The sequence below is a fragment of the Harpia harpyja genome, chromosome 12, assembly GCF_026419915.1.
Source record: "Harpia harpyja isolate bHarHar1 chromosome 12, bHarHar1 primary haplotype, whole genome shotgun sequence".
NCBI lineage: Eukaryota > Metazoa > Chordata > Aves > Accipitriformes > Accipitridae > Harpia > Harpia harpyja.
The window spans coordinates 20,003,131-20,022,433 of record NC_068951.1 but is presented as its reverse complement, the minus strand read 5'-3'; the positions used below and the strand labels follow the sequence as shown (position 1 = coordinate 20,022,433).

Here is a 19,303-nt window from a genome sequence, read left to right as displayed (position 1 = left end):
TTCAGGACTTGATTGTACTTGCTGCCATACACTGTCACTGTTTGTAGATTTGAGATGATGGCACAACTAATAGCAAATACGCTTTGCAACTGTCCAAAGCAGAATGACCATAAACCAAAATCAAATAAATGCGTAAAGCCCAGAGCATCATCCCTCGCAAACTGCACACATAGGCTATATACAACTAAGAACTGTACTGTGATAAAAACAAGCCCTGGGGGAGCAAAAAGATCAGCTTAACATTAAAAACAGCACAGCCAAAATGTATGTGGTTTGAACAGAGGACAGAAAAGGTTAACAAAGAAAAATATTTAAGTCACTTAAATAAACAAATCACTCCTGATATGCTCTCCGGAAGCAAAAATGAGTGATAAAAGTGTCTAAACTGGAAGGTTAAAAAACTCTTTTACTTCTTTTTCATTTTGTTAAACAGAAAAACAGAGACAGAGCATTGATTACAAGACCGGTTTCATTTACATATGAATATATACATTTTAACGCCAGCAATATATGACTTTGAACCTGCTAATCGTTTCTTAGTTCAAGCAAATTCTGAGGCTGAGCCATGCCCACCAGTGCAATCAGAAAGAGATAAAATAGAGATTTAAATACAGTAATAAACCACTCAGAGCAGTCTCCCACCACAGGCTTACACAGGTTTCCTGAGGTCAGAGTCTGGCCTTGGGAAGGCAAACTCTTTCACTACTTGTTTAAAAAAAAAAAAAAAGAAACAACGATAGTTCATTTCCTCTCCACTTCCAAACAATTTGACTTTGTAACTGTGCTCCTGAAGCTGGTGTAACTTATTAATAGTCTAATCAGGCTTATAGCCACTTGCAATTACAATATACAGATCATTCTTATCTTGCTATTAACTTTCCCTTCACACAATGAACTAAAGAATAATCTGGTTTGGAAGGGACCACATTGACGCCAACCTCCCACTGAAGCACAGCTTCAACGTTGGGTCAGGTCGCCCAAGCCCCGTCCAGTCACAACGGAGCGGCCTCCAGGGCTGGGGACAGCACAACCGCTCTCCTGTGGAGTGTGTTCCTCACACCCACACAGAACTTGCCCTGCTGCAACACGTGGCTGCTGCCTCTCATCCTCCCCACGCACCTCTGCGATAAACCGCTGCTTGTCCAGCTGCTTGATTTTGGCAGCTCTGCACTCTGATCTCTGGAGGCCCAGGCATGACTGGCTGTCCCATCAGTATCTCCACAGCAACACAGATAACCGGAAAGGTGCATGCAAATTCTTGAAACTTACAAATTACAAGTTATTTTCAAAGCCAACACACCTATTTTCTTCTTCCATTTAATTTCAGGAGGCCCTCGGTGTTTACAGCACCAGCTGGGTGGCGACTGCTCTCTGCCAGTATGCCGCCTCACCAGCCTGGCCGGCAGCTGCCAGGCTGCACGGCCGGCATGAAGATTACACCAGGAAGAGCAGCACAGTGCTGGAGACCTGGAGCCCCGGCCGGCAGCCAGGGGACCAGGGGGCACCCGACTCGGGCAAGGGCGAGTGTGGCGAAGAGGCCCGAGAGGAGGCCGCGGGGCAGCAGCCTTGTGCCCGGTTAGCCACACACAGCCCTTCGCTGGAGCAGCCCGGTGGTGAGGCGAGGTGAGGCAGGGCAGAGGAGCCAAGTAAGGTGGTGAGGCGTGGTGAAGTGGAGCCACGTGGTGGAGAAAGGCAAGGCGGAGAAAGGCAAGGCTGAGGCAGCAGCCTCGGCCTCCTCCCTGCTTCTTGCACTGCTGCCGGCTGAGCCTCAGGGTAGGAGGAGACAGGCTCTCCCTATTCCGGGAGGCTTCTAGTGAAAAGAATATATTAAACCCATGGAAGCCTCTAACTATATGGCGCAAGCACTACTCGCCAAGAGGGCCCGGAGGTAAAGGAGCTGCCACGCTCATCATGGCGGCCAAAGGGGCCGCGCGCCCCGCCGCGCCATTCCCACTATGGCGGGGCAGAGCCGGGACAACCCTCTCGACTTGGCGGCCGGGGCAGGACGTGGGCGGACCCGACCCGGCGGCCGGCAGCAGTCGCGGCACTGCCGGAAATGCCCTCCCCCCCCCGGCACGGCGCCGGGAGCCCCGGGGGCGCCCACCGTGCGGAGCGGTCCCGCGGCTCTGGGGAGCTGCCCCCGGGCCGCCGCCCCCGCCCGGCGGGCTGGGGGTGACCGAGCGGGTGTCCCGGCCCCGCCGCCGGGCGCCCACGGCAGCGCCCGCAAGACGGTGTCCGGCTGCCCCGGAAGAGCTTGGGGCGCGGGGAGGCGCCCAACATGGCGTGGCGGTGCTGGGCCCGCGCCTGGGGCCCGCGGCCGTACAGGTACCGCCGGGCCGGGCCGGGGAGGGGGCGGCTGCGGGGCGGGCGGGCGCGGCGCTGCTGCTGACGGTCCGCGTCTTTCCCCCGCAGACTGACGGTGCTGCTGGAGCAGCGACAGGGCTTCCGCCGGGCGCGGGCGCGGCCCGAGGAGCCCCCTGCCGCCGCCGCCGCCGAAGCGCGGCCCGGCCCGCCGCCCCCCCGCCGCAGCCTCTGCCCGCCGCCGCCGCCGACCCGCGCCGGCCGCCCCTCGCCGCGGCGCCTGGTCAAGCCGCTGCTCTTCGCGGTGGGGGTAAGCGGCTCCCGCGGGCCGGCGGTTGCCGTGTCCGGCCGGGGAGGGGGAGCGGGGTCGGCAGGGAGCCCCGGGGGGCGGCTCCGTGGCGGGACCCCCGTCTGTCAGCGGTGCCTTAGTTCCCGTTAACGTGCTGGCGTTGCTCAGGGCCGAGCGACTGGGAATGGCGTGTAACGTAAGGTCAGGGGGAGCCCGGCTTCCTCGGCCGAAGCCACGGGACGGTGCCTTCATTTTGACTTTATCCGGTATCGCTAAGTTCACAGGCTCTGCCTTCGGATCCGCCGCCATCTGGCAGTACGAGTCGCTCAAGTCGCGGGTCCAGACCTATTTTGAGGAAGCTCGAGCAGACTGGTTGGATAAAATACGGCCACAGAAGAGGGGGGACTTCAGAAAGCAGGTACACAGAGCCAGGCCCGGCCTGTTTGCACACGGGTGGGTCCCTGCCAGAGCGTAAAACACGACCGTGTCTTTCCTCTGGTGTAGGCGCATCTGCGAGCACCATTTGTACAACAGATACTTGTCCTGTTTGTCCTGATTTGTAACTTGGAGAAGTAATAGGTTTTCAGCAAATTAGAGTAGATAGGTTTCCTTACAAGAAAAACTGTAACTCACAGTATTACTGCAGAAGCTATACTGGAGAAAAATACCATCCTCACCCTGAAATGCAGGGAAGAGAGGTCAGCAGTAGTAGTTTCTATATCTAAACTAGGTACTTTTTGCTTTTCCACTGTAAAAAAAAAAAAAAAAAAACAAAAAAACTATTCTTGCTATGTCCAGGTGTTCTCAGAAGTGAACATGGAATTCCCAAAGCAGACAGAGCTAGCTTAAATTCTGAACCTTAAGCATAAGGTTTTATTTAATTCTCTGGCTTCTGAAATGCATTCGTATTTTCAACCTATACCTCACAGATATGAGGGTTTAGAGGGCTTTTTTTCTTTGAGAGCTGACATTTCTGTGCAAATACTTTGGAGTTTGGGTAGTAAGAACAACATAAGTGCTGCAAGATGCGTTATAAATTTAGTTGACATCCCAAAAGTATCAGTTATTAGTTTACACTTAACTGAAAACTAAAAGTAAACGTGCATGTACATTTTATATTTTTTTCAAGGTAACTGCTGTGGCTTCTGATAGACCAGGCTTGATTACTCCTTGTAATCAAGACTCCTTGGTCTGCTTGTCCAAGGAAAGTAGGGCTGAGTGTGGAGCTGGAGAAGCACAGGGTCCTGGGTAGGACACAGAGGAGTTGTTCCTGTAATGTGCACTGTGTGCGCTGCGGTACCTCTTTCGAAATGGGTGTGTGTTGTGGGTTAACCCTGGTGGGCAGCTAGCACCACACAGCTGCTCACTTTCTTCCCACACAAACTCCCAGTGGGATGGGGGAAGAGGAAAGAAAGAATAAAAGTGAGAAAACTTGAGGGTAAAGATAAAACAACCACCAAAAAATTGTTTGATAAGTGGGAGAAGAGAGAAGAAAATGAAACCAAGTGACACAAAGGCAGTCGCTCACAGTCTCCTGTGGGTAGACCAATGCCCAGCCAGTTCATGAGCAAAAGATGGCTAAACCTCCTAAAATCCTCTCTTTTTCCTTTTATTGATGAACATGACATTATATGGTAGGAAATATTGCTTTGCTTAGTTTGGGCCACCTGCCTGGTTGTGTCCCCTCCCAGCCTATTGCGCACCCCCAGTCTATTCATTGTAGGGGCAGCGTGAGAAACAGGAAATGCCTTGATGCTGTATAAACACTGTTCAGCAAAAGCTAGAACATTAGTGTGTTATCAGTACTGTTTTGGTCAAAAATCTAAAACACAGCACCATGTATGAGCTGCTATAAAGAAAATTAACTCTGTCCTAGCCAAGCCCAGTACAGCATGCTTTCTTGCTCAGTGTATATGAACTACAGGCGAGATTGTGATTGCCACTTAATATTTTAAGTAATGTTGGTATTATACTTTTGTTTTCCTTCAAAACCTGAAGGGGAAGATTTGGTGATTAGCTATTAAAAAAATGTAAAAAAAAAAAAAGCAAACACAAACAAAACTGCCCTGTTGTTAATAGGCTTAAACTCCCAATCTCCATCTTCAACTGGTAAGTTCTATTTTTGGAAGTTCAGGATCCTCCAAGTAGCTTCTGAGGGCATCTACTTGTATTGTAGAAAAATCATGTTTGTTTAGTGTTCTTACACTGGACAACTTTGTAGGAAATACTGGTATCTGTATCCTGTGCCAGAGAATTAAACAAAAAAAATATAATTAAGTTGTTACTTTGATATCAAATAGTGAATGGTTTGTTTCATACAGTGTTATTTCCCCCCGCCTCCAACCTACAGATAATTTTTATGACATTGTCCCCATCAGTATGGTTGGAAGGTCATTAAGCTATCAATAAAATATTTGTCCAAAATGATTCTGAAAGCTGAGGAAGGGAAAGGGGGTGGAATTTGTCTGTGGTCTGACTGCGCTCAAAATAAACTTTTTCAGGGGTTTTAAATTTGGAGGAGGGCTGGGTGAGCTGGATGCAAGGGGGAATGGATTCCACATCTTGTGAGCCACCCCTGCAAAAGTGACCGTGGCACAAAAGTGGAATCTCTCAAAGGTGGGTGGTGTCATATTAGACAGCATTAGGGTGAGGCTTAGTCAAGGCAGGGTTTATGCTAACTTTGGCTAATCTGCTAAAGTAAGCATTATGGGCTAGATCCTTGTTTAGTACAAGCAGAGGTAAACCCATGGAGTTGTGTAAAAGGATATAACCCCATTCTTTTTGAAGAAACTCTTCATCTACGTTGGGACATTTTATGAAAAGGAGAGTAGATAACTGTTCTTGAGCAAGGAAATGCCAACTCGAAAAGCTAAACCAGTCAGAAGTAAAAAAGTTTGAAATCAATTTACTTAACAGATTTCAAAGAAATGCTTTCCATTCTTAAAAAGTTAGAACTTCACATGACTGTTCTTGAAATTGCAAATATTCTACAGTGGCGTTGATGTGCAACAATTCCATTCCAGGTTAACAGCTGGTGGAATAACCTGACTGAGGGTCAGCGGACTGTGACAGGTTTGTGTTAGCTTACAAGTATTAGACATTCACAGGAAGAGAAATATGGCAAACAGGTACAGTATGTTAAAACAGATGGCTTTCATACCATGTTTAGGTTGTTAGGCACAAAGCATTGTAAACTTAGACCTGCACATACAGTATTTCTGCTACACTTCCTTCTCACAAACTATTAAAAAAATTCCTATACATCTGTGCAAGAGAGCGTGGAGGATTAGCTAGAATCCTCTCCTGGCAACACTTTTCTCAGGAACTGTGAAAAACAGCAAATGTTTTCAGAAGGAATCAGCGTATATATTCCACTGCTATGCGAAAATAAAATTCTCTAATAGTTGCTTCTTGTTTTCAGCATGATGTATGTAAAATCGCATAAAATTATCTTGTGAGCTTTCCTTTGGTTACGATGTAGTTTTGATTGGTTAGCCTAATGTCACTTGAAATCCCCAAGATAAATTTAATAAAAGTAATGTGTGGAGAGAAATTGATGAGAACTTGATTCAAATCCAAATAAAGTAGCTGAGCCATATCTGCTGTTCCATATTCTAATTAAGTATTCACTGAATCTGTAGTAGCAGGTTGTTAGCATAAGGTTACTTAAACACTATTTCTATGTCATTTACTTTTCTACAGAAACATTTTAGAAGAAAATTTTCAACCAACTTACTAACTCTTTGAAGAGTTGACACCCAGTCTAAGAATAGATTGCATAAGTGCTGAATGTTTGAGGCAAAAATAATCTCAGGCCACTCAGTTAACAAGTGCTGTCAAGAAGTTTTGTACAATGCTTTGAATTGCTTTTCAACATGCAAGCCAGGTCACAATACAGATACTGTATTGGGGTGGGGGTGGTGAAGATTCATATTCTGTAGTCTCTAGAGCGTCCCCTCAATATCTAGTTAATCTAACAAGCAATACAAATTCTAGTTGTTAGACCCTGAGCCGTTTGCATACTTAACCCTTGATTACCATAACAAAGTTGGGCTTACTGTACTGAAATTGTTGACAGTTCTGTAACATCTTGATTTAGCATGCAAGGAAAATACTTCCTTTAATGAAAGAGCATGGTGGAATAGGATGGAGTGTCGAAAGAAGAGATCTATTGAAATTTTGGTTCTAGGATTTATATGTTGTAGTTTTCCGCATGTCTTGCATTTTGTTGCAAACTCCAAAAAGAGAATAATTATGTGACATTTACCATTATGTAAAGGAATCGCAATTATTTTCCCCTTTAATGTTTCTAGCTATTACAAAACATTTCAAATACCTAAAGGCTTGGATAGAAATAGAGAAGGCACTTGAAACATGTTAAATTTGCATCATTATGTTTCTAATCATCTACATTCTCATTTAAAATAAAGTAAGATTGCACTAAACATCTGTGAAGTGAAAAGCTGCACGTTTGCTATCTCCCAAAGGTGACTATGCCTTAGCAATGCCAGCTCAACTTTTTATGCTTGATCTCTAAACAGTATCTTTACAAATCCCTCAAAACCAAAGTTCCTCCAAACATGGACAGGATGTGTATTGCATGTTTGTATGGTTCCCCTAGTCTTCTCCCTTCCCTGTGCAGTTAAATGCAACTGTGCAGCGTATTGGTGGCATTTGGGAATAAGCAGCTACAGAGGCAAGAAATGAGGCCTCTTAAGCTGGTTCTTGTTTCATTTGTTCTACAGTGGTATAGAAGTTTGAAACCATAGCTTGAACATCTTCAGTACAGATTTTTCTGGACTGTTGCATTCATTACACTGTATGTTAAAACAGTTGCAATTAAATTAGTATTTCTGAAAGACTTCCACTACATAAATAGAGCTTTCAATATTTTTCTCTGCTTTTTCTAAACTCTATAAAGTAAGAAGTGGATCCTGCTTTTAATAGAAAAAGTATGATTCTTGTAAGCTTACTTTTGAATGCTTGTTTACAGTAAGCATTATGGTGTGTTACATTCATAATTTGTTTTTATACTTTTTTTCCTCTTAAAAGGCATTATAGCTGCAAATGTCTTTGTATTCTGTTTATGGAGGCTGCCTGGCATGCGACGGATTATGTTTACATATTTCACCTCAGATCCATCCTCCAGTAAGTGAACAGTAATTTGGGTGACTTTTCTACATTGGGATGTAATAGAGCCTCTGATCATACTACAGAAGCTTCAGATGGCACATGGCTTACTTGTAGCTCCATCACCCACAAGCAATCTCAGTCATGCCCAAACACATTATTCTGTCTAGACAGGAAATGGCTGGAGGGGGAAAAAGTTAGTAGTAATGGATCTGATTTTTTAAAACAAAGAAACAAAACACTGGTGCTTTTCTAAATATTGTAATGTCAAAACTGTTGCCTGCTATCTGGCCTTTTACTGCATTCAGTAGGATGCAGCTCCTGCCTTTGTAAAGGTGAAGAGGCACTTCTCCCAGTGATACCAACCCCTACTGCTTTCATGGACAGAATGTGAATCATGCCACTCCTTGGGAAGGAGGAAAATAAACTGTACTATGTAATGCCATTCAAAAACTAGACTCAAATGTGATTTCCTCCACGACCCCCTCGTCCCCCTTAATGTTCTGTGGGATGCAGATAGAACGGTCATCAGTCATATATGTATGTGTGCTTTCATCAATGGACAAGGATTAGTCTGTATGTTATGTACAGAGTCCTTGTTTCAAAGCTGTGCTTTGGGTCACATCAAAACAAAACACAAACTTGGCTTTCACTGTGTGTGAAATGTTTTGAAGAGGTTAACTTAGGGAAGCAAGTTACTAGTATTTAATGGCACAACGATTGGCTTTCATTTCCACAGTAGAGAAAAGAAAAGGATGAGACAAACATGCGTTAGGAGAGTACTTTCTGCTATCCTTTTAATTTCTGCTGAAAAAGTGGAAACTCAACCAATTCCCCACACAAAGCTAAAGATAGCTACTATCCAGATCTGAGCATCAGTCACCCCAAACACTCCTATTTTAAGTAATGTTGACCTTCAAACCTGCTAATTGGCTTTTTTGCATTTTCAAGGCTGCTGCTTCAGTGATTAGAGCTAGTAGCTTTTTGAAAAGAACACTAATTTTTCTTTATAAGTCCATCTCTGTAGCAAAATAATTTTTATAGGTGCTCATATAATATGTTAAAAATCTTTCACCATATACATATATAAATAAAATCTCTTTTATCCTTTCCAAAGCATAGGAGATGTGTCATAAGATAAATGTTTTAGGTGGAACGTTCCCCAGTAGGTAATTAAAACTTTCTAAAGTAGCTGTTGGTACAGCTTGCATATCTCTGGGGTATATTTTCTACCTTTCAAACAGTATTGTGTGGAATTTGATATTTGTTACATTTCTAGGTTTATTACATAGCTTGTATGTGAGAATTCTAAGCATAATTAGCCTATAGTATGTCTTGATAAATTTCTAGGCTGCATGACATATAAGTTGAAGCAAATTAAAACACTGACTTTTTTTTTTTCATTGTTTTTCGTAGGAGCCCTGTGTTCTCCCATGCTGCTATCTACGTTTAGTCACTTCTCTCTATTCCACATGGCAGCAAATATGTATGTTTTATGGAGTTTTTCCAGCAGCATTGTCTCTCTTTTGGGATGTGAGCAGTTCATTGCAGTGTATCTTTCTGCTGGTAATGTTAAATATATATATTTACAACACTTAAAAAATATAAATATGTATTCATGCAAATAAAGTCTGTGCATGGTTAATAGATGTATGATGAGAGATGGCCGGCCATTGTTCAGTCCCACACATTGCTCTATACTAACTGCAGTATTTATCTGCTGTCATACAGAATTGTGATGGGTTTAGGGTATTGGGCTTCAGAATATCATGACAATACAAGTATCTGGGTTTAATTCATGCTTAGCTACCAAAATAAAATAGCTCTTAATACAGAGTCATGGAAGTTTCATGGGAAAAGATTACAGTTAATTCAAGTTAAAACAAACCCCCCACAAAACAAAACAAAGCCCACCACACCACCTACACTAGCTTCTTTAGGAAGATGTTCAGATAACATGTTGTACTTTCTGATGTTTATCTGTATTGCTGGCATTGTTTCCAACAGTCATTTTTCCTTTCTAGGGGTTATCTCCACTTTTGTCAGTTACGTTGCCAAAATGGCCACTGGAAGGTTTGAACCATCCCTTGGAGCTGTAAGTATCTTGGAATATGGGAGACCTTATAACGATTTTTGAAGTAATTTTCAAAGCCTGCTGTATTCTTTAACCCACTTAAAAGCCAAGAATATATTTGGGATAATGGAAACTAGGAAGGTTTACCAAAACCAAGTAACCAGGCAGTGATTCCTGTGCAAGAACTTGCCTGTTCTTCAAATACGTTAACTCTCGCAGCAGCATAGAACTAATGCCAATTAATGGTAACAGATTGTAAATGAGAACTTAACAGCAGGACCTCTTGTGACTGAGCAGATAGTTCAGTTCTGTAACTTATTTCATAAATGTTATTTCCTAATTGTGTATCAGTCTTCTCTAATTGAAAAGAGAATACTTTAGAAAGAGATAATGTAATCAGACAATCAAAATCAGCATGTGATACTAGTGGAAGTTGTAGGGCATGCTGTGCAGGAAGGGCAGCACTCCTGCCAAAAGTCTCACAGTATGAAAGGTATGAGGCAGGCAGAGGAGGTGTTGTGGTTGTCTGTTCTTTACAAGTATTTTTAGTAGTAGAACATTTTAAAACACTTAACTTGCTATAAGTTTGAGGTAAACCTAGCTGTTTCTCAAGTTTTAAAGGCTTCTTAACTTACTTTTCTGAACAATTTTCATAAAAGCCAAAAGTCCGATTCTTACTTTTCAATTGGAATAATAAAAAAAAAAAAAATCTTTGAGCTGTCCTGAAGTTAGAATTTTTGGTAGTGCTGTCTATGTATTGTCCCTTTATCTTGTGAATAAACTATGTCTGGAGCAAGTTACTTTCCATTAGTCTTATTGATCTGAGTTTACTGAAATTGCCACACGTTGCATTAGTTTACTGTATTCACAGCCTTTCCATTGAGATATTTCATGGATACAAAAGCCCATGGTCAATTTAGTACAGACCAGGGAATTGCTTGTTTCACTATCAAAAGATTTCTTGTCCCCGTCCATCTGTTATTTTCCTTGTTTTGGTACAAGCTTCAGAATGACTCCCTTCATCTGGAATGTCTGTGTTTGATTAATATATGTTAGATTTCTAGGGTTTACTGGGGAAAAAGCACATTAACATAAATTGTTATCTTAAAAATTGAGGGGGTTATTTCTTAATTATGTAAGAGCATCTGAGGGGTATTTTTTTTCCAGTATTTTTAATTTCAGATATTGAAATTAAATAATGGTCTCTTGTTTTATTTTTATTCTGAACTTTGCTGTGGTGCTTTGTACTTTGAGGTTTACCACAGGGCTGCATTTGAAAATAAAAGGCAAATGGGTTCACATGCAGAAAAATAAGTTTTCCCTTATGTAACGTCTCAGCTTACTTTCATGTCTTTTAATGTATTTACAGTCAGGAGCTATAATGACTGTCCTTGCGGCCGTATGTACAAAGATGCCAGAAGCAAAACTAGCCATCATATTTCTTCCAATGTTCACATTTACAGCAGGAAATGTAAGTGCCTTTGAACTTCAAAGAAATCCTACTCTTAAAACATTTTCCCCATACCTCTCCAGTATCTGAGCATGTGTCCCCTGCGTTTGTGTTCCTAAGCTGTTAAATTTATTTTGAAAGAGAATACAGGTCATGGTGGAGATGGATTCTGAATTGTTGCAGCCTAACACGGTCATTGCACAAGTGTGTAGTGAATTTAGAATTATCCTAAATTCCATCATCCTCCATGGGTCTGTTTCAAATCTGATACTAAGAGGTAAAAGAAGTTGGGAGGGACTCAGGTTCACCTGTCTGAGGAAATATGCATACACATACTGTTCTTTCTGATGGGTGATATTTTTATGGCAGCACTTGTTACAGGCTTATCTAACTGATACACTCTTTTTGAAGAAAAATTTATCAAGATGGGAAAAACAGAATTTCACTTCTCAAGGGAAATAACATTCCAGCCCTAGAGGAATACCTGCCTCCCCATTTAGATACCATCTTTTGATACTTTTAAGAACACTGTTAGGCTTAGAAATAACCTACTGAGGCTTTTCTTCATTTGTGGTACTAGGACTCGGGTTTTGTTTCATTAAGTTCTTTTAAGCACATCCACTGCCCCATATAAGAAAAGCTTCTCATGTATATCTTGACTTGTTTTAATAAGTTAATCATCCTTGGTCCACTACTTAAAGTTGTTTTACTGTTATACTTAAAGCAGTTAAGGTTTGTCATGTCGAGATCATGAGATCTAATATTTTTTGTAAGTGAAGCTTACAGATTTGAACAAGCGTTCTTAGATGTAGCCTTCACATTTTTCTTGCACTTCTGCTTGAGTGGACCTGGGTTTTTTGCATGCTGTCCTTTAACTGCATCTTTCCTAAAGAAAATGGCCAGGGTAGAAATGTTGGCAGAGCCACAGAGAGCGTTGCCCTGAGGAAGTGCTCATTGCAACAGTAAAATAAGAGCAACATTGGCTATTGCAGTGTAAATGTTGGAATAATTTTAGCCCTACTATGTAATTGTATTTCTAAACTTTATGTACTCTTTTAGCCTACCTTACATATACTGTAATCGGCTTTTAAAATAAACAAGCCAATGTAGCAATATAGCTGGTATTCTAACACGTATGCTTAAGGAAAGAAATCCTACTTAAAGTAACATTTCATCCTAACATTAAATCTGTTGGACTTTTGGAGTGAGGCACTTAGTAAAATTTTGCATAATTACAGTTACGGTGGTTTGTGTCTCCTGAGGATGGTATACCATTGCTCATGCTGTTTCTGGCCATGGAGTTGTTCACTATCATCCTGGTTTTCTACCTTCCAACAGATGTGTCATTTAGGAAAGTGTGATGATCAATTTATGGCAGATAAGATGACAGGCATGTTGCCTCACATATTCCATCCACTAGAGGGTTGTGTTTGGGACAACAGATGCACATAAATCTAAGCTGTGTCAGAACTGGTGAATGAGAATGTTGCAGTTACGTATTTTGTGGTGTCTTTTATAGCATGTACTCTTTCAAGTAACTTGCTTTCTTTTTTTCCTGACCCGAGTTTGGAATGCTTAGAAATGAAGATTGGAAGAGACTGAATATTTGAAAAAGACACATTCCTACCCCACACTATTCTGTAGCTGCTCATGTCTATATTTTGACAGCACAGTACAGCTAAGGACTGAGTCTGTTTTAAAACTTTTTTATTAACAGTGATTGCTTTGATATAAAATTTACGGGATGTTTTTTGATCCCAAATTTTTGCTCTGTGCCAGAATAGGAAACTCTGTTATCAGTGGCCATTATATGCTGTGACTGATCCTGTCCATCCATGTTCTGTTCCTTTCCAGGCTTTAAAAGCCATAATTGCATTTGATACTGCAGGGCTTGCTCTAGGCTGGAGACTTTTTGACCATGCTGCACATCTTGGGGGAGCTCTCTTTGGAATGTAAGTCAGTACTTACTAACTTCTGTTTGCTTCATATTTAAATTCATCCTGTGATTTTTTTTCCTCTTCCTCTTGTCTCTGAAGTGTGTGGGTTTTTTGGAAAGTTGTCTTAAGTAGCATTGAAGACAACTCACTGTTACCCTTGTAGTGCTACAAAATTCTGTGGAAAATACTGTTAACAGATGCTTTATGAAAGCAAATGAAAGAAATTGAGCTGAACTGCCTTAGAATGATAGATTAGATGTCAGATTGTCCTGTCACCTTAACCTGGGCTGGCTGTCTCTGTCCTGCTCTCCCCAGCACATTGGAGAGTCACAAGGCAGAAAAGATTCTCACAAAACACAGCATGGACAAATTAAAATAACTTTAGAATTCAACAGCTAAGAAAATTTCTTTGTCTTAGTGTTTTTCCTGTAATTGCCAATTTAGAGAGAGCTACAGAGTTAGTATAAGCTCAGGCCAAATTCCTTTGAGCAGCCTCTACTGCTGTTTCTCAGTGTTGCTGCATTGTCTTTGTGTGGAGCCTTCCTAATTGGAAAGAACTACTAGAAACCAGTTTGTAGGAAACAGTTCTGCATTGTTCCACGTTCGAACTACATTACCTAATGAGTTTTTCTCCTTCTACCTGATTGCAATGTTGTCTTAATTTATACTCTTATTGCTAGGAACATTTTTAAACATTTTATGTAGGCATTTTAAAAGCGTACCTGAGATTTAATTAGGCCAGACAAAGAACAGTTAGAGGACACTTATTTTGGTGCACGAACTGGTTTGCCTTTGCGATTTCTTGGCTTTGGTGTCATAAGTTCTGTGCTGCACAGTCTCCTTTTCTCCCCTTCTCTGGCATCACAAATGCATTTGATGTAGTCTTGCTAATTCGTAACTACTTTCTGCCATGGTGTATCTATATCAGCTTGTTCATTATAATGCAGATTCACTTGTTATTAAAATAGGATAGCAGTTGCAGTAAAAATCTCTTGAGTTAACAAGTATCTTGCCTTCCTCGCCTACATGTTCTACCTGTGTGTTCTACTCTGTGATCATTTTGGTCACTTCATCCTAAAACATTGCCTCACAGACAATTGTCGACTTTGGAAAGCGCCTATATGATTTAAAGGAATGGCCAGTTCACCTAGCACTGGCTGATGGCTCATTTAAAAGTGCTTTTGTTATTCAGGACTCAGGTGTGAAGTTAGGCTTGTGGGAGAACCTTCAGCCTATTTCCATATGGTTGCTTCCCCTCCTGCATCTCCTCTCTACCATAACCTCCCTTGCTTAATCACTGATGTTGATATTCATATATCAGCAAATATAGTTCTCTATGACTATAAATTAAGCTAGAACACTTCAATAGATTAAATCTTCATTTAGATGTTTATAGAAGAAAATTCACTTTGAATGGAGTGTGGCTGTTCCTTACGGGGCAGTTGTATTTACGTATGAGAAAAACACTTTCACTTGGTATTGTCAGTAAGGATTAGCACAAGCAACAGTACTGTTTTAAAAGTGTCTTAAATGGAAATAGTTTTTTGTATCCTTTTTAAACAGAAATCATGAGAGCATGAAATCAAAGGCATGAAAACAATTCATTTTCAGGACTGAGACAAGCAAGAACACAAAGTTAACTATTAGGAGTCAAGAGAACAAGGGGCTTAACTGCCACTGCCACTTTCTAAGAATGTTGTTCTTTCTGCCTCAGTTTATTTTGTCTCCTATACAGAGCAGTTGAGTTACTTAATTTTAGTGATCAGCCTGTTCCTCAGATACAGAGAAAAGCTGCAGTTAGTTTTAAGTAGGTTTTTTTTTTTTTCTCAGGTGGTACGTGACTTATGGCCACGAGCTCATATGGAAGAACAGAGAACCACTGGTGAAAGCTTGGCATGAAATGAGGACAAAGACGACAGGAAAAGGAGGAGGTGGAAGATCTAACTGATTCTAATCCTAGAGATTCGTTGTGCCCAAGTGGTATATTACTTGAAGACATGGGATTGAATTGGTTTTGAAGGTTTTTTGCTACTCTACATTAAGCCTCTAAGGAGCTGAAGTTTCTAATGTAAACTACAGTTACAAAAATGCATATCAATAGAAGATGAACTCTGACAAAGGTGGAACAATAAAGGTTTTTATCCTGTTGCTTTCTGAGGTAACAGTCTGCATTACATTTTTTAAAGGAGGAATAAAAAAAAGCTTTCCAATGAAGTCACCAAAAGCTCTGTCCAAAAAACTTCAAAATGGCGTACAACTGGTTACTACTTAGGAAAAGAAACATTTTTAAAACCAAGTTAATGGATCACACATCCCCCTAACGTCCACCAAACAACACTAGGTGCTTACCTAGAGGGCATGCTTTACACAGATTGGACTCAACATAAGGCTAATCTGGTGAAGTTCAGTGGTCTTCGTTGTTGAAAAGATAAGCCAATGGTCTCTTTTGATCTTAAACTTGAAATACATGAAGCAATACTGGATTGTTTGCCAAAGCTTACATACTGCTTAATGGTCCAGTTTTATTCATCAGCTGTGGCTTATTCAACCTATGTATTTCATTTCTATCTGCTTCCAAGATGCGGTCACATCTTGTTAGATTTTACTACAATGATATCTTTTTCATAATTACATGCAGTAGAAGAATGACTTACACTGTGGGTTTGGATATTTTACCATGAGTTATGCTGCTTTGTAATATTCGTTCACTGCGTTAGTTTTTGGGTTGTTTTTTTTTAAAGTTATGCTGTATTGCTAGTTTCCTTTAAGGTTTTTCTGAGAATTTTAAAACAGTAACATTTGGTTCAGAGCGTGCCAGTTCTAGAAAAATAAGGAGCTTCAGTAAAAATAGATGAGGTGCCGAAGATCAGCACCACTGTAACTGGAAGTAACTACTAAAGTAAACCTCAGGGTAGTACCATGACCAATGTTCCTATTATACAAATAAAAACAAAGATTGGTGCCTGTCCTGCGAGGATGACTACCAAACACCTTGCAAAGGGCTGAGGAGTCTGCCCAGCTACGAGCTGGTGGGTTCAAACCTTTAACTCTTCCCTGCAGGCTGAATTAGCCATTCCAGATGGACTGACTTGTCAAAGAACACATTGCATCTGTACGAAGCAACTTGTGCCTTTTTACTTCACAACAGTGCCTTGCAAAAAATACATTTCCTGTAGGGATAAAGAATTCATAATGCTAAATGGCACCAGTTGTAGTAAATGATGGAGTACAAAATTGCTGTGAACTCCCTTACTGCTACAGGCCAGTGCTCAAGTCTAATTTTTCTCTCCCTTGGAAAATGAGACACTTGAGGATTTGTTCCTTTAAGTGCCTGTCGACTTAAACACTTAAAAAATGAAAGAGCTGGAGTATCTAATATTCCTTTACTCTGCTCCAGAAGCTTCCTGTTTGTCACTTCTCCTTTCCTACTTCCTTCTCTGATACTCGGGACTAAGCATGCCAGTTTTTAGGGCTTCAGCCACAGTGCAGCCCTGCCTGCAGCAGAGGGCAGCCGAACATGCAGCAAGAGGCACTGCTGCCAGCAGCAGCCACCTCCCAGAGAGGCAGGGAGAAGCCAGCTGCATCAGAAGAGCTCAGAAGAATGAGCTTGTCATAAGGGAGTATTTAATGCCAAAGAAACTCAAAAGCCATAGCTCACAATGTTTTGCATGTTGGTTTTACACCTATTTAACACTTGTCTTTTGTCTTTGTTGGCTTCCTTTTATTTTTTCACCCTTCTCTTGTTGTATTACCTCTTGTCCACTCAACAACTTATCTAGTCTCTTCAACACTTCTGTATTTGCTGAGAGGTTTGGGGTTTTTTTAGAGATCCTGGCTGAAAGCCGCAGGGAGTAACATTGCAGGAAATGCAGCATATAAACCCTGAAGGACATTATATTTTACAGGTCTAGAATAATAAGCCAAGGTTACAATTAAGTTCTTTCACTGTAGTAGCCAGCGCCTACCTCAAAGTTTGGAAGTCATGTCCCTGTATCGCTTGCAGAGACTGTGAGTCCCACTTGTGGTCTGTTAGACCTGCTAAGGCAGTGTGGTATTGCAGTACCCTTTCAGCTTACAGGAAGGGTGCAGATGAGCACAAAGACATTTGCAGGCTAACCCTTCAGAGAGGCAATGCCTGCACTTCAGCTGGATTCTCAGAGTTGCAGGGGCTCAAAGCTCCCGAAAAACCAGCCTGAAACTGCCAGAGAGGTTTGGAAGTCACCATCTTTTCAGTCAGTGGCTGTGGTTTGAGGGTCTCATGCCTAAGCTTCACCTTAACTTTAGGCCTAACAGCATTCACCCTTCTAAAGGCTGTTCAGTACCTGAGTCCCCCAGTTGTAGAAACCCTAGAGGTATTTAACATGTAAAGTTGCACAAAAGCATTCATGTGGCCAAGCAGTGGATTTCATGTCACTTTGCACCTGTGCAGCATTGTCTGCCAAAGGTAAAGTATGTTCTCTGGTCCAAAACAATTTTCAAACTGCAATAGGAAAGTCAATACTCAAGTCAGTCAGACAAGGAATGACCTGGAGTTATGACAGCTCCCTGGAGTAAATAAGATACCTTTCTGGCAAGCAAATGCCCTTCTTGCAAAACCTGGCATCAGTATGTACCAGTATCTCAGTATTTAGTCACACCTTTGAACAGCAAAGAAATTAGAAGTACGGGAAAAAAAAACAAACCACCAAGCCAAAAAAAAAAACCCCAAACCCAGAAAAACCAACAACAAAAAGAACTGACCACCTGGAACTAACCACATGGAAAGACTTTTTTTTCCCCCTTTTCAAAGAGCTTATTATTGTGAATAAAAATACAATGTGGTAATTATGTGGATGCTTGGCAGAGACAGCAGCTAGTGTTTGTGTAAGAAAATTGCAATAAGAATAATGTTATGGTTAATCATGTAGAGACACAATCCTTCATCCCTTTTCAACGGCTTTAAGAAGGTCTGCAGTGGCCTTGCCATGTTTAAGGAATATTTTGCTTTAGCATAGTGGTCTGCTCTATTGAAATTTCATTTTAGTATTAGAACAAACTGTCCATTTTTGAGCTTTCAGCCCCCATTCCTGGCAGCAACAGCTGTTTTGCTTTCTGATTGGATGGCGTGCCTTTGTCTTACTGTTGCAGTATTTCCCTCTCCCCCTCACCCCCCTTTTAATCATGATAAATCTCTTCTAAATGCAGACAACTTTTTAATCTCATCCAGCTTCTTCTGGTTTCCCTGTCTGAGAGAGCTTTTGTGCCAATTTCATCCTACAAGCTATGATGAGCAGCTGCTCAAAGCACTCCCTGATGCTGTAGGTGGGCTCCAAGACACGCAGTGCCAGAGCTGAACTCAGTACTAGGAAGTGGCAGGCACAGGGAGAGCAGAGACATCTGATTTATTCTCCAATGTATTTTGCTAAGTCAGGCCTAGGAACAAGGATCAGAGCATCATTTGTACTGTGCCAGTGATAACAGATGATAAAGCGGATGTTCTGTTTTCTCGATGACTGTGAAAACCATTTCTCTTTACTAGGGTAAAGTGTTGTACATTTCACCTAAATATGATTTATTTTTAAAAATTACTATGGAGAGCAGAGTAGTTCTAGAGAAAAGAGCAGCAGAAAATTGAGAAATGTCTCCCTGTATATTCCTAAAAGTAAAATTACGTTTGTAGGTTTTCCAGGCAACAAATGAAATGCAGCATCCAATATCCCGTATGTTATTGACTCAAGACTTCTGTGCAAGACCAAACCATTGTTACCTGAAATTTCTGAGTCTCCTTGCCCTAACACACTGGGTGGGTGGGTGGGTATGCCTGCAAAAAATCAAAACTGCTAGGACAACAGGATCATCTGCAAAGTGATTTCTTGCTACCCCTTGATAACTGTGTTTCAAAGAGAGGCCAAACACTAAAGGAGAGGTTCTGCCTCTGTCCATACCCACATTTCTAGCCCTTCTCCCCACCAGAAGCAGGTGCAAATCTGGACTGAGCTCTGAGGTGCTAATACGCTACAGATACAAACTGCTCAGCTGAAATAAAGCAGTAAATCTCAGCTTTTTGGAGCTCCACTGCAAAATTGATCTCTTATTAGATCTTATCAGATAACTACCTGTAACTAGGTTATTACATTCTAAAA

At 41.5% G+C, this 19,303-nt stretch overlaps 1 protein-coding gene across 2 annotated transcripts; it reads left to right on the top strand.

Moving 5' to 3' along the window:
* The first annotated feature begins 1,193 nt into the window (after positions 1 to 1,193).
* On the top strand, positions 1,194 to 15,338 carry PARL (presenilin associated rhomboid like). 2 transcript variants are annotated; one of them, XM_052804996.1, is made up of 11 exons: positions 1,194 to 1,244; positions 1,328 to 1,623; positions 2,413 to 2,611; positions 2,868 to 3,008; positions 5,614 to 5,662; positions 7,643 to 7,738; positions 9,137 to 9,286; positions 9,745 to 9,815; positions 11,164 to 11,265; positions 13,099 to 13,196; positions 15,012 to 15,338. In XM_052804996.1, exons 1-11 carry the CDS (start codon positions 1,194 to 1,196, stop codon positions 15,127 to 15,129), a joined length of 1,371 nt encoding a protein of 456 aa, XP_052660956.1. In that variant the 3' UTR covers positions 15,130 to 15,338. The 2 variants fall into 2 exon arrangements, with proteins under 2 accessions (XP_052660956.1, XP_052660955.1); XM_052804995.1 differs by lacking the exons at positions 1,194 to 1,244; positions 1,328 to 1,623 and adding an exon at positions 2,167 to 2,325.
* The last annotated feature ends 3,965 nt before the right edge of the window (positions 15,339 to 19,303 follow it).

Coding starts and splice junctions, on each gene's coding strand:
- PARL (XM_052804996.1), top strand. CDS start 1,194: ATGACTGGCTGTCCCATCAGTATCTCCACAGCAACACAGATAACCGGA. Junction 9,287..9,744: donor TGCAGTGTATCTTTCTGCTG/GTAATGTTAAAT, acceptor TTTCCTTTCTAG/GGGTTATCTCCACTTTTGTC. Junction 13,197..15,011: donor GGGGGAGCTCTCTTTGGAAT/GTAAGTCAGTAC, acceptor TTTTTTTCTCAG/GTGGTACGTGACTTATGGCC.